Raw genomic sequence first — 14,799 nt, forward strand, 5'->3', positions numbered from 1 at the left:
TGCTGCTGGCATTCACACACACACACACACACACACACACACACACACACACACACACACTGCCTGAAAATCAATAGTGTTTCTCCCCCTCCCCCTTCACACGCTCCCACACAACAGGGAGACATGACCACAGGGAAATACACACACACACACATACACACACTGTTGCGTATGCACAAATGTATTTAGCCAACACTGAAATGGGCTGTAAAGCTGCTGCTTTGTGTAATTCAGTGACATAGTGAGATAGTAATAGTATGGTGGTGAATGTGATGTGGCTAGTGGCTACCATATCCTGGACTAGGGCTACAAGACCATGTGTGTATGAGAATTTAGCTGTCAAAATAACAAAATAACCCACGATATCATCTGTGTGTGTGTGTGTGTGTGTGTGTGTGTGTGTTGCATTGCCAGTGTTTATAATCTTGCGGTTTAGCTAGCTTACATATAATTCTCACAATACACAAACCAACCCCCATAAAATGTAGTTACCCTCAAAGACAGAAATTCACACAAACAGCCATGCAAATATCAACCAAATTGGCCTGTCACCAAAATATGCAAATAAAAACAAACAGCCAAATAAACACATAAACATGTCCTTCTCTGGCCCGTATCCTGTCCCAACATCCTCCCCATTCTCCACTCACCTATACGAGGTCTGTTTTCTGAACGCCAGTCCTCTCAATTTCTCCTCCAGCGTCTCTTGCTCCATGTCGGGCAGGCTGCTGAACGTGTCGCTGCAGCAGCCCACGGCAGCCTCCTCCGAGCCGGCCCCGGACTCCGAGTCACCCCCGTCGGCTCCTAGAGAGGCCAAACGCCCGCTGAATCCCCCGGCTGCGGGGCTGCTGCGGTCCTTCGCCAGGGGGTCCATGCCGGTCGGTCCGCACTCTCTCGCCCCGCACTGGACCCCCTCTCCCCGGCTTGTGAGGGCACACACACGCCGGTGGTGGAGAGGAAATTTGGGGGGAAATAAAAGATGGAAGTTAACGTTTTAAGCGGCTTGAACGCTGCAGTTTTTGACCGTTGAGATTTTTGACCGTTGACCGCCGTTTGTTGCCGCAGCCAGGGCAGCACGCGCAGCCGCCCGGACGACCGATCTATACCTCGCGAGCCCTGACCAACTGGGAGCGAGCTGCGTCAAGCTGCCAGAGGTAAGACCGAAAGTAAGGCGGTGTAGCCGTCAAAATAAAAGCTTCATGGACCATCATGGAGGTCCACTGGAGAATTGGCTGCGGAAATAATGTCTAAATATGTAACAAGCGGTTTAGAAAATGATCTGATATCTGAAAAGGGCGACGTGGGTGTAGATCCATTCAGTAACATTATAAAAGTGAATAAGTTAAGTTGTAGCTTGATAAGCGTTAACCTGAAGGGGCTGGAGCCTATCCCAGCATGCACTGGGCAGAGGGCAGGGAAACACCCTGGACAGGTTGCCAGTCCATCACAGAGATAAACACACTCACATGCACATCTCCGGTCGAATTTATGAGTCCAGCCCACCTGACTTCCATGTCTCTGGACCACCTGCATGTTTTTGGAGCAGCTGGGGGAAACCCAGGAACATGCAGACTGACTCCACACAGAAAGGACCAGGTCTGGGAATCAAACCCAGGACCTTAACTGTTGCTGTGAGGTGCTTTGTGAGCAAGCTTAGGAAGGCTAATATTAATGTTCACAAGCAACTTCTAGGCACTAGCCACACAACAGTAGGTGTTGTGTAACTTAGACTGTAAAAAACAGCACATAAATCATGTCTATTCTATAATGTTGACATGCAGTCATAAGTTTAGACACGCAATCAGCTGTTCATAGATGTTGCCAAGAACTGTGTACCTCCAATATGGCCGCCAGAGGTGTGCATTATGTCACCCTCTACATGTCATCATTTATTACAGATTTGTTTTAACTTTAGTGTTTTTGTATTGCTCAAAAAACGTTGCAACGCCTTCGTGAATAAAGCTTTTATTTTGAAAGCCATTACCGGAAGTCGTGTATTTGATTTTGGTTGGTTTGACACCGGTTTGCAAATGGCAACAGAGCGAGCTGCGACGGGGGTGGCGACAATAAACATGTTTGGTGCGAGAGACCAGCGGCGACAACGGGCTGCAGTATCTATCTATCTATCTATCTATCTATCTATCTATATATCTATCTATCTACTTATCTATCTATCCGTCCATCCATCCATCCGGCCCATGGGACGAGGAGTGGGGTATTGTGGGATATTCCCACTCCTCCTCCTTTCTGCAGCATCATCAGTCAGAAAGTAGGGCAGAGGGGTGGGGTGGGGTGGGGGGGGCGAGCACAAACACACACACGCATACAATCTCTCAAAACACAGTATTTCTCTCTCTAACTTTCAGACTCTAAGCACGCGCACACACACACACACACACACACACACACACACACACACACACACACACACACACACCGTCCATGCTGTGTTTGTTGATAGGTACAGAGTCCAGACAGCCTGCCAGTTCCATCATGTTGATAATATTCAGTCTTTTTCCTCTTACTCAGTTTAGTTCCTATATGTCTTAAGTTGCAGTGGGTCAGCCTATTGTAGTTTGTAATGCATTTGTGACTGCGAGAAGCTTCTTCCTTAGTGGGTATGTGGAGTTGAACCAGTCAAGATGAACATCACCCACAAATTAAACTTTTTCTATTCAGCAAATTCCATCAAGATAGTGAGTATCAGCACTGCAAGCAGCAGCAGCCCTCAAGAACCTGAGCTGATTATAATGTGACATAATTGTTTAAAATTTTTTGAAAGATGTCAAATGTAAACATACTCAATATTGGTGCAAAATAACAGGTATCAGCAGATTCAATCCAAAAATATCAATATTGTCCTTCAAAAATCCATATCTGTCAAACCCCTAATTTAAAATAGAATAGATGAAACATGCAAGCCAAATGGTTTTGAATTCTCTCAGCAGAACAGGCTATTTGGCAGCAGAAATGCTTTTTATACAAAGTGAGCAACAACACACAGCACATTGTCTACCTATCAGGTTTTCTGTCAGCGAGCCCTTGTATCTGGATTCCAAGGGAATACCCGGAAAAAAATGAATACTAGTTTTTGAAATTCATCTATTAGCACTGTATCATTTCTCTGTTGAGGTGAGGATCATAAAAACATCTCACAACATCTTGAAATCTGATGAGGATCAGATCAGGACACCTGGGCAGAAAATAACGCAGAAACGCTTGAAAGGCACGATGAAAGGAATCCCCCATTAATAATTCACAGGTAATTGTGCCTTAAAAACCCCTGCAATAGGGAATCAAAGTGAGAAATCAGATCCCTGCTCCCTGATCTGTTTACTGACCAGCGTTGCATCACACTTTCGAGAACATCCATATCAGTTTCTATTGATTTATGACAAACGCAAAGCAACACCATCGGCACCGTGTTGGACTTCCCTCTTCCCCCCTTTACTCTGAGCCTGCTGGTCTGTTATGATGCTGTGGGATTGTGCATTGTCTTGCGCTGCCACAGAGATGCACGCTAATTATTTAGAGGTGTCGTTTGCAATCAGTTGCTGATCTATTTTCAGATCCTTGTCATGCTACAGGAGACAGAAGCGTCTCTCTGGGCCAGCATGTCAACCATGAGACTCCGCTCAGCAAATCCCATCTGGACATTTCTCCCCTAATGGAATTTGGCCGTAACTCAATTTGCAGTTTGCAGGAAAATAATTCGAAGGCTCACACAACTGATGATGGTCTACTGGCCGAAACATTTTCTGCTGCGCACTTTTAGCACTTTATGGAAATAAATGTCGGTCCTTCTGGCATCAGTTGGTCTTTTTCTATCAGTGTGAGAGTTCCTGTTGGATTTTTGAAGGCTCACACACTGTACACACACATCTGCATGTGCATACGTACAAGGCTCAACAGTTAGACAGTCAAGACTTTGACATACGCATACACACACACACACACACACACACACACACACACACAGCATGGGTGCCGAATAGGGGTGAAAAGCCAGGAAGATTCCTCAAAGATGCCATGATTTAAAGATTTTACTGTATGATAAATATTTGCTAAAATACTTCTGTTGTGTTGATTTTAAACAACTGTTCGTAATATAAATAGCCCTTTATACAATTTGCAGTGAAAGACTCCTAACCGCTCTGTCACATCAGGAATAGAAAATCAGACCAAGAGGATAAAAAAGAAAGAAAATGGCCAGTAGTGCAGCCATCATTCCTTTTCCAAAAGATAAATCTGGTTTTCAGAGGAGAAAAGAAAGAAAGGAAAGAGAGGATTGGTGTGAAAATGCACATTCTTTGCTCAAGTATCTAATTTTTAGAAATGTTTGTCCAATCGTCTTGCTGTAAAGGCTGGAAGAAACTACATTTTGACTCATTAAAATGATCATTGTGCGTGGATAAGTGTGTGAATAAACTCCCCAGATTGCCTCCTATTGGATGACTGCGTCTGTGTGTTTTCTGTCACCAGTCACAGTTGCCGGTCCCCCCCCCAGCTGATCTGGACCAGTCCTCCCAGCCAATCAGAAAGCTTTCTGGCAGTAACTGGATTGGCACTGACCTCACTGCATCCTCACTGCATCTGGAGACAGACTTTAAGAAACATAATTCTGAGTGGCTAGATAGGACGAATCATGGGCAAAACCAGGGACAAGTGCCTCAAAAAGCTTTGTATTGTACAAACTGAAGAGGAGAAAAAAGAAAGGGAAGAGAGGGAAAAGAAAAGCCAGACTGCTAATTATACATTTTTGAATTTACACTCCACAGAGAGGTGAGCTCAGTGTGATGGCAGTTTGCTTTCAGCTAGAAACGAAAAAGATGAACTGGTCTCTCTGCAGTAACATGATTTGTCGCCTGCATCATATTAACGACTATTCATTAACTGATGCCAGATAAACGCCTGCTCAAGTATTATCTCGGCATCTGAAACTTCTTCTATGTAGGTTAATTATACACTTCATTACACAATAAATGTCCCCTCTTTTGTATTATCTTTTAAAATATCTGTTAAAATTATTTGATAAAACATAACACACACACACATACACATATACTTTTTCAGGTAAATGAGACAACAGCTGCCAGCAACCGAATGTTCGATTTGATTCTCCTTGACCTTTGACCTACAGTATCACAACATGCTCTAGTTTGGATGTTGATACAGCTTAAGGTATCTAGTTGAGATTTGTGTATGCCTGCCAGTATTTGAATAGAGACATTTGAATGAAAATGATCTGAGCAGTGTGTATGTACAGTATCTCTGGCAGATGGAGAATCACATTGAACACAGTTCCTGGTAGCTATTTGTCACATTTACCACTAATTGACTTCCACAGTCCACCGAAGACAGACCACACAGTCGCAAGCAATATGCTTTTACTAAGGAAAATACTTTATTCATTTGAAAGCAAAAAAGACAGAAAGCCTAGTTCGGGCTGGCTTTACACAGGAGCAACATCAAAATAAAATCTGACTTGGAGGGGTGGGAATGTTACCAAGCCGCTCTCTAAAAGTCTATGAATCTGTTTTTTTTTTCTGTTCATCTTGTGTCAATCCAGCCGTAAGACATGTTCCTATAGTGCCTGTGAGAGACAAATATTTCCCATGATCTCTCCTATAGAGTCCGTACAGAAGCAGCAGTGAGGAATGTGTTTTTGGCTTTTCAACACCAAGAAACACCGTAGAACTAAGACTTTAATCAATGCATCATAACAACATATAGATTTGACAATAAATCCTTGTTGATCTACCTGCTGCTTTAAGCAAACTCACCAGGACTAGATACACACAAAGAAGTAAAATCTAATTTTCTATAGGTGAGAGCCTACACTTACACTTGTGTTGATAGTAGTAATGTTCACTTTAAATTCAATTTAGAGAGCAGACTTGACTCAAAACGCAAATGATTGAAAATGATTTGGCATGAGAGTTTCCCTATCCAACCTGTGAAGAAACTACAGAGTATGAATTGTTTACCAAATGGATGACAGTGTCTATTTACAACTTGAACGGACAGAATTGAAAGTGAACCAGTGTTAAACAGGTCCATAACACACACACACACATACACACACATACATGAGAGCATGTTTCAGTAAAGCTCAGAAATGTTAAACATCCATCTGTAATACACATTAAATGGATAGTTTAGATTTTTTTAAAGCCATGATGTGTTATTAACAAAATAAACAGTCAGGAGAAACTGTGAAGCTAAGGCATTGTACGTTCATAATTTATCAACAAATACAGCATCCCCAAACAACTCTGACTGAATTATGGATGGGTATATAAACTACAGATCCTGACACATTTAGACTCCCGCTTTATTAACAACTCATATTTACAAAAATAGATATTTTTCTTTTTCTGGGAGGATTTCTTTTTTGGCAGATGCTGAAAGATAGATAAAGACTCTATTTTAGGACATAAAGGGATATTTCTGAAAATATACTCTGGGGGCTGAAAGCCAAAGTGTGCAAAGGCTGAATCACTAAAAGCCACAACACACTTAGTGCGGAAAGTGGATTTTGTCACTAATTATAACCAGGGCTTCATCACACTTTCATGGGAACTGTATTGGATTTCCCGATTCCCACACTTGACTGTTAGACTGTTATGATGCTATACTGTATGTTGCCTTGCACTGTCATAGCAATGCATTCTGAGGTGTCGTTTCCCATCAACCACCTCTTCAAGAGTCTTTTAAATTCTTAAAAGTGGATGAGAGCAAGCTGACCGAACGCAGTCGATGTTTGCAGAGCCCCTTAACATACTTTTGTTGACCAAAAATAATCACAGTATCACAGGAAACCAAATCTCAAAGATAGACTCCTGACTTGCACACAGTGGCCGTCATGTGACAGGAGAGAATCCCTCAGACTGAGCTGAGGCAAAGGGCTGAAGCGAAGCTGCCAGGGTTCCTACAGCGTCTCATTTCCATCTGTGTTAATTATGATAAACTGGGAAATATGTAGCTTAAGATTTCTCAGCATACCAACAAATATTAGGGATGGGACGATATATCGGAATTCAATATATCGCGATACAAAAATGTGACAATACGTATCATGGGGCAGAAAAATGAATCGTGATATTAGCTCCATGTTATTCTGCTGCAGTAATCACAAATGAGACGCTTGACCATCACAATTTCACAAGCTCTCCATTTAAATATTATTTACACTTTGTAATGATTTTGATTTTTAAATTGTTTATATTCTAGCAAGCCAATGCCAGATAAATTTGAATCGTATCATGACATAAGCATGTCGTCCCATCCCTAACAAATCACAGATATCCACACCATCATATGTCAGATGACATTGGCTCTACAGCTACATAAATTCGGTGGTGCTACATTATGTGGATCAGGACTGACCATTCATATTTTCCCATGAACTTCCTGAACTTTTAAAAATCTGTAAATAATTAAATATGTTTTTCAGTATTTTTTCAGACCTTCCAGACGCACGTAGGAACCCTGAGCTAATAACGTAAAAAAGAAAGTACTCGAAAACATTAAACGACGAAAACACGGACAATATATAAAAGAGTACAGCAAAATAAAAACACAAAAAATATCAACACAAAATACGTATCAAAATGGGATGTATGCATTACTGGAATGGAATAAAAACATTATTTAAAAATAAAAAGAAATACAACTACAAAGAGCAATAATTTTTGAAAAAGGTTCTATAAATACAAAGGTCCTCCATGCTCTTAACGCTCGTCAGTGTCCTGTAAAAAGCCTCCCATCTCCCACTTGAATACACTTTCCACTGGATTCAATGCCACGCTACTTTATAGATCCATTTGAATTTTTTCTGATATGTCTGATTCAACACAGTGTCTCAATTAAGATAACTGAGGAACTAAAATCGGTAAGTTGGCTACCGGAGAAAACTATTCAGTGCAACTTCACTTCAGAGATGAAGGCAGCCAGTGCCTTGTTATTGTTATTTATTACAGTGTACTAAGTAGAAATGGCAGAAAAATTGACCTTAAACAATCGTCAGTGGGTACGAGGTTTGCTCCAGGACACTGAACCATGCTCAGGAGAGGGAAGGTCAAAGGTCATGGGGGGGGGGGTTAGGGGCTGGGAAGGGGAAGGGGGGGGTCGATGATGTGGACCTCAGGAGGTCTCGTTGACCGTTCGCTCCAGCTCTATCACTTTACTACTGCTCTCGTTCACCCTCTGCTCCAGAGACCTGAGGGAGAGAGAGAGAGAGAGAGAGAGAGAGAGAGAGAGAGAGAGAGATGATTTTCCAGACTGTTCCTCTTGCCACATGAAATCATTTTTGCACTCTTTGAATGCATGCGTGTGTGTGTGTGTGTGTGTGTGTGTGTGTGTACCTGTGCAGATCCAGCAGCAGGTTTTTGGGTGTCTGCGTGTCGTTGCTGCTACTCCTGAACGGCGGGTGCGTCTCCGCTCTGCTAGGCTCCGCCCCCAGTTTCTGCTGCTCGGAGTGACGCCACGCCGCCATGACGACGGCAGGCGTGTCCTCCCATTGGTCGGGATATTCTCCGCCCAGGCCGAGGAGGTGCGGCTGCTCGTCCTCAAAAGTAGATAACAGACTCCTGGACTTGACTGAGAGAGAAAAAGAGAAGGAGATAGAAGGAAAAAAGAGAAGCAGGAGTGACGGATGGAGAAAAAAAGAGAGGAAAAGATACATAAACAATAACTTTAATTGTTAAAATAACAGCATTTATGAGAAATCCATAATGCAGGATCATTTTTTTTTTACTTTTAAAGCTTTTTAAACTACTCAGGTCAACACACACACACACACACACACACACACACACACACACACACAGAGTGGCACCAACAATGCATGCACTCTTTCATGCACAAATAACAACCATCCCACACACACTTTGTTTATCAGAGTAAACTTTGTATCACCACATCTTGTTGTCGGCCTGTCGAAAAACAGACTGTGTGTGTGTGTGTGTGTGTGGGAGGGAGAGGAGAGGAGAGGGTGCAGCTAAAGGTCAGCTCTTCTAATAGCTTGAATATGATTGTCAAGAATATTATGTCCGGCGTCTATTGCTTTTGAAAGTGTGTGTACTTGTGTGTGTGTGTGTGGGAGGTAGAGGAGAGGATGCAGCCAAAGGTCAACTCTAACTCTAATCAGCCTGTTGCTTTTATTACAGTGCTGTAGGTGGAATCTGATTATTAGCAATGTTATAATAGGCCTCCATGCCTTTTTAACTGGTGGCTAATGACATGAATGATAACGACCCTTTAGTCATTCAAACGGAAACAGCAGAATGGGTCCGTTTAGTGTGTGTGTGTGTGTGTGTGTGTGTGTGTGTGTGTGTGTGTGTGTGTGTGTGTGTGTATACAGTATGTATGCAGTGTGAGAGTAACTACCTGTTGCTGTGTAGGACTCTTTGACAGCCAGTTGTTTAGAGGTGTGGCCTGTCTCAGTGATGGTGGAGCAGGGAGTCAGACTGCTGGGGTAGAAACTACCCAGGAACAGAGCAAAACACAACACTACCACCTAGAGAGAGGGAGGGAGGGAGGGAGGGAGAGGGAGAGAGAGAGAAAATTAATTATGAATCAAACAAAATGCTAAGCTGCTAATGAATGATGGAAGCAGATGTTTTCAATTCAATATTTTAATCAATGTTTCATCATCACAATCTCCTGTTTGCGCACACATACACACACACACACACACACACACACACACACACAGTGGTACCATTAGGCATGATGATGTCTGGGTGCCAGCCACCCTGCAGGACTTGGGGACTTTGCCTGCTACCACCGCCTGCAGAGACTGCAGCTGCTGTAGCAGAGACCTGGGGAGGGTCAGAGACACAGATTAGACACACACACACACACACACACAGTTGATACACTGTACAGATGCACACAGGCAGGGAATGAAAGGGGACGACATGCCCCTTGTTACCACAAGTCGTGTTATATATATATATAATATGTAATCAATCAAACTGTATAGGTAAACTGATATACTGATAAATGCCTCTCATATATTCAGCTGCATGTGATTTACAGTCCATTCACTGGCAGCAATCAGATGCTTGTATTATTCCACTGAGGTTTTGTGCTGCTGTGTGCTTCATTATCATTGCAGCTGAACTCTCAAGCAACACAAGCACACTATCCAGGTGCACCGGTGTAAATACACATGCTCACTCTCTCTCTCACACACACACACACACACACGCACGCTCATGCACACAAACTGGTTCATTTAACTTTTAGACAGCGATGATAAAACGCACTTTAGCACCGAGCGTAAAACAAGAGCCAAAACAGCTGTGTTCCAACTAGACTTCACACACTCCACTGGGCGCGTGTGCACACACACACACACACACACACACACACACACACACACACACACACACAGAGTTCATCCATGTATAATGAGAACAAACAAAACAATCTATTTGAGGCACCGAGCTTCAGCATTTTACATTTTACATTAAAATAGCCTCATGATTATGCATGGCACCAAGCAGTGGATGCAAAAATTGCAGCTGAACACATCTACTGGGAGCTTTTTATTTAGCTTTATTTGCAAATGATATACAGTAATGTTTCTTTCCTGCCCCCTCTCAGCTGCACTATGTAATAAAACACAATCAGTCAGTGGTGCACAAAGTGGGGTCCGGCCCAGGGGCCCCCAGTGGTCCTTGAGGGGGTTCCAGGGGGTCCCGAGTGAAATGAAGAATAGTTTAATTTCACTATAATTTAATTCTGTTGAAATAAAGCCAATTAGTGAATGTTGTTAATTAATTAATAATTCAATACTAAATCAACAACAAAAATGAAATTTTAGATTTAGACTAAATTTGAGAACCTCTGCTTTAAGGTATGTCTTTCAATTGTGTGTGTGTGTGTGTGTGTGTGTGTGTGTGTGTGTGTGTCTGTGTGTGTGTACTGTACACACACAGCCTATATGAATCTCTTACTTGTTGGTGCATTCCAGGTTCTCAACTTTCCTGCGCAGCTCGTTGTTTTCGTTGGAGCAGGTCTCCACCCTGTGGTCAGACATGGTATTGCAGGGTCAGTGACAGTAGAAATTGATACTTCGACAAACTGTCTGAAACACCACTGATGTGCAAAGAAAAACATCCCAGCTGTTATTTATTAATATAATGGATATAATGAATATAATGGGTGGGGAAGCAAGAGCAAACCCTAACCCTAACCTTAGAATGACTGAACCTCAAGAGAGCCAGAATTAAACCTTCTAAGGTGTAAGTGTGTTCTGTGAGTGTGTATATATATGTGTGTGTGTGTGTGTGTGTGTGTGTTCCCCAGAGTGATTCAGTCATTTTTATTTCTGAATCTCTCCATCATGTTGAAAGGATGAAGAGGAGGAGGAGGACTTACTTCTTCTCCAGGGCGTCCATGTACTCTTTCTTCTTCCTGCGACTCTCCTGGGCCGAGATCTGAGAGAGAGAGGGAGAGAGAGAGAGAGAGAGAGAGAGAGAGAGAGAGTGAGAGTGAGAGAGAGAGAGAGAGAGAGAGAGAGACAGAAAGGCAGTCAGAGAAGGAAAGGATGAGAATTAAAGAAGGAGAGAGAGAGAATCATGTTAGTTTGATGGCTCATTGAACTGAAGAACGCAGATTGTTCTCACGGAGTCAGCGGACAGAACATTATGGCAATGACTGTGTGTGTGTGTGTGTGTGTGTCCTGTGTGTCTGTTCTAGGGTTCAGGGTTCAACCGTGCTCTAGGATTTGATCCAGATCTGATTTTTAATAAAAGGTCACGATCAGCTCCATGTATGAGTCTAATCCTGGTTTGTACCTTGTTTTTGATCTTCCTGCGGATCTTCTTCAGAGCCTTCTCCTCAGCCTTGGTGAGAGGCAGTTTGGTCGGCACTGGGTAACCTTCAGCCACCAGCGTGCGACGCTCCTCCTCTGTCAGCATCAGAGGGCCCGAACCCTGGAGTTTCTACAAAAAACAAAACAAAAATTTGTAACACATTCTAACACCGGTACAATATCAACAAGATCCTCCGCAAGAGGAGACTGTTATGTAAAATTTCGGTCCACAAAGTTTAGCAGGACGGCTTTCTCAGTTAAAGCATCCGATGATATGATTTCTACTTATTGCTTGTGTGTGTGTGTGTGTGTGTGTGTGTGTGTGTGCGGGTGAGTGTGTGTGGTATGAAATGGATTGATGATGTATGTGATCGAAATGTTTTATCTCATTTATTTGATTCTGGGTTGTTGTTTTTTTGTTTTTTTTTGCAATGTTTGCATTCTAGATTGTAATTTCATTGTGTCTTTTAAATAGTTTTTGGTGTGGGACTGATGACCGCACAGCTCCCACGTTGTCTACTGTTGCCTTCCGCCCAGGGACTACGGATGGAAATTAGCTTACAGCTATATCTGGCACAATATATTTATTGAGCATTGTCCCTGTCAAATAAACAAATAAAATAAAATAAATAAAAACAAATTCAGTCATTCTCTACCACATGACATGAGCCCTAAGGTTCCTGTGGAAGGAAATAAATACAGGGGGTAAAGTCCCTTTGTCCTTTTCTTTCCCTAAACATTGGATGTGAAACCAAATGTGAAATAAGGCAACAGTAAACATGTCGTCCCCCAGGAATGATGCAGTCACCCTCAGTATCAAGTCATAGAAATGAGAAAAGGCTCAACGTTTCCATTCTGTCATGCAACAATGCAAATACATTTTGTACAGACATTTGTCTTGTGCTCTTTCCTTTTTGGCACTTGTGGCGCCCCATATTGGTAGATTGTACAAATGCTGCAGTCTCCCTTGGACCAATCAGTAAATAAATAAGAAAATACTTTTTTAAAGAAACTCAAAATAGTGGAAAATCCAATATGATGTACACTGATGATCCCAAGCTGGAAATATCATCGATTTCATGTCACTCGAACTCACGAGATATGACTGGTTATTAATATTTAAAATTTGATCTGTACTTGTAGTGCCCCCTTGAGCCAAACAGATGAAGACTGAGCCATAGTCCCATATAAACAATAAGTTACCATCGCGCCACAGCTTGTGCTGTACTTACATGAGGAGCGGTGAGCAAGGGGGAGTTGGACAGGGAGGAGGGGGCGCGCGGCGCCACCTTCAGGCCGGCCTGCGAGGGTGGGGGGCTGGTGGGAGAGGCGGGGCAGGACAGGCCGGGGGGGGCGTGGACGGGGCTCTGGCTGCCCTCCGAGTCGCTGCCGTGGGAACTGGGAGGAGTGGGAGGCATCTGCAGCGCCTCCAGACCTGAAACACAACCACAGGACCACTTACAACGAGAGCAACAGTAGTGTGTAATGTAGGGTTCAATTGCCTGTGGGTTTTTGAAAGCCAATACCAATAATGATAACTTGTGGCGATATTCAATATCTTAAAATTTGACCATTTTCATGACAAATGTTCTATTACACTCAACCTACCAATCAATCTCTGATATGATGCAGTTTGATTGATTACATATGTATTGTATGATTGATCAATACTACACTGGTTGTCTATATGATAACCATATAAAAACTGATTATATGTGATAAGTTGTCAACTTATCAATTGTTGCCATTTTGCGGTCTGCAAGCAGCCAGCAGGGGTCATCAAAGCATCAGACAACTGCTGTAGACTACAGTAAGAGAGAGAGAGAGAGAGAGAGAGAGATATTGTAGTCATGTTTGAAATCTGACCTTTGGGTGAGAGATTGAGGAACTGGTCCACCTCATGAGGCTCCAGTTTAATCTGAGGGATAACACTCTCCTCCTTTACCTGGAGAGAGAGAGAGAGGGAGAGGGAGAGAGAGAGAGAGAGAGAGAGAGAGAGAGAGAGAGAGAGAGAGAGAGAGGAGAAATAGACCAACAGACAGACGGCAAGGTTACACACACTGAAATATGTACAAAAACGTGTATGATGTAACATTGCATGTTTTGACAGTGAGTGAATGTGTGTGTATTTGTGTGTGTGAAAGAGTGTGTGTGTCTACAGTATGTCTCTGTCAGTGTGTATGTACTGACTTTGCCTTAGGGGGCTGAAGAAAGGTTGTGTGTATTCACACTACAGGTACTTATCCTGTCTGTATACAGTATGTTCACAGTTTAGTGATGCGTGTTTCTGTGTGTAGAAGACTGGAATTCTGGGGGATTTTTGACTGTTTTGACTGTGTGTGTGTCCCTGCAGGTGTGTGTATGTGTGTGTGTTCAGTGTATATTCTTCATCCTGGTGTTGCTCTCACCTTGACGCCCTTGCTCTGGTTCTGGCTGGTGACGGCGGTCTGCGGCGGTGCAGCGGCGGGGGCCACGCCGGGGCCCACGCCGGGGCCCACGCCGGGGCCCACGCCGGGGCCCTCGGGTGCCCGGGGCCCCTCGGCGGAGGCCAGGGAGAGGGAGAGGGCGGGGAGGAGGGAGGGGGCCTCACACAGCAGGCCCTCCATGGCCTCCTCCTGCTCCATGGGCCAGTCCGCAGAGTCGCCCCCATCTGACTCTGGGGAACGGTCAACATGGGACTTCATTAGTGTTTTAATGACATTATATATACACTCATTTTATACAATCCATATATTCACATGGGTTTTCAATGCTGAGTCTCCATCCACCCGTCTCTGCTTCTCACCTGCTTCGCTGCCTTGCTCTCCATTGAGGTGCGACAGGGGAGACTGGGGTCTGCTGTCGCCGCACAGCGAGTAGCTGTGCTCGGCCGTGATGTGGGGGGGCAGCGGGGAGGACGGGGACAGGTCGCTGCCGTCCTCCCCCTCCATGGCCTCCACGCCCCCCCTCACCCCGGACAGGAAGGGGTCGCT

The 14,799-nt window shown here is 43.7% G+C and overlaps 2 protein-coding genes across 2 annotated transcripts in view; both read right to left on the reverse strand.

The window, feature by feature from the left end:
• dgki (diacylglycerol kinase, iota) overlaps window positions 1-1,020 on the reverse strand; it is a 65,530-nt gene extending 64,510 nt beyond the window's left edge. Inside the window, exon 1 of the mRNA XM_071920569.2 lies at window positions 651-1,020. Within this exon, the coding sequence (XP_071776670.2) occupies window positions 651-874 (224 nt within the window). The 5' untranslated portion in view covers window positions 875-1,020. The remainder of the gene's footprint in view (window positions 1-650) is intronic.
• Window positions 1,021-5,380: 4,360 nt separating this feature from the next.
• The window catches only part of creb3l2 (cAMP responsive element binding protein 3-like 2), a 30,347-nt gene continuing 20,928 nt past the window's right edge, over window positions 5,381-14,799 (reverse strand). Inside the window, exons 2-12 of the mRNA XM_071920595.2 lie at window positions 14,613-14,799; window positions 14,236-14,483; window positions 13,694-13,772; window positions 13,060-13,262; window positions 11,811-11,957; window positions 11,392-11,450; window positions 10,968-11,036; window positions 9,725-9,824; window positions 9,391-9,520; window positions 8,367-8,601; window positions 5,381-8,221 (exon numbers count right to left, since the gene is read on the reverse strand). The exon at window positions 14,613-14,799 is cut by the window's right edge and continues 57 nt beyond it. Coding sequence (XP_071776696.2) covers window positions 8,146-8,221; window positions 8,367-8,601; window positions 9,391-9,520; window positions 9,725-9,824; window positions 10,968-11,036; window positions 11,392-11,450; window positions 11,811-11,957; window positions 13,060-13,262; window positions 13,694-13,772; window positions 14,236-14,483; window positions 14,613-14,799 — 1,533 coding nt within the window. The 3' untranslated portion in view covers window positions 5,381-8,145. The remainder of the gene's footprint in view (window positions 8,222-8,366; window positions 8,602-9,390; window positions 9,521-9,724; window positions 9,825-10,967; window positions 11,037-11,391; window positions 11,451-11,810; window positions 11,958-13,059; window positions 13,263-13,693; window positions 13,773-14,235; window positions 14,484-14,612) is intronic.

The sequence above is a fragment of the Centroberyx gerrardi genome, chromosome 24 (genome assembly GCF_048128805.1).
Source record: "Centroberyx gerrardi isolate f3 chromosome 24, fCenGer3.hap1.cur.20231027, whole genome shotgun sequence".
NCBI lineage: Eukaryota > Metazoa > Chordata > Actinopteri > Beryciformes > Berycidae > Centroberyx > Centroberyx gerrardi.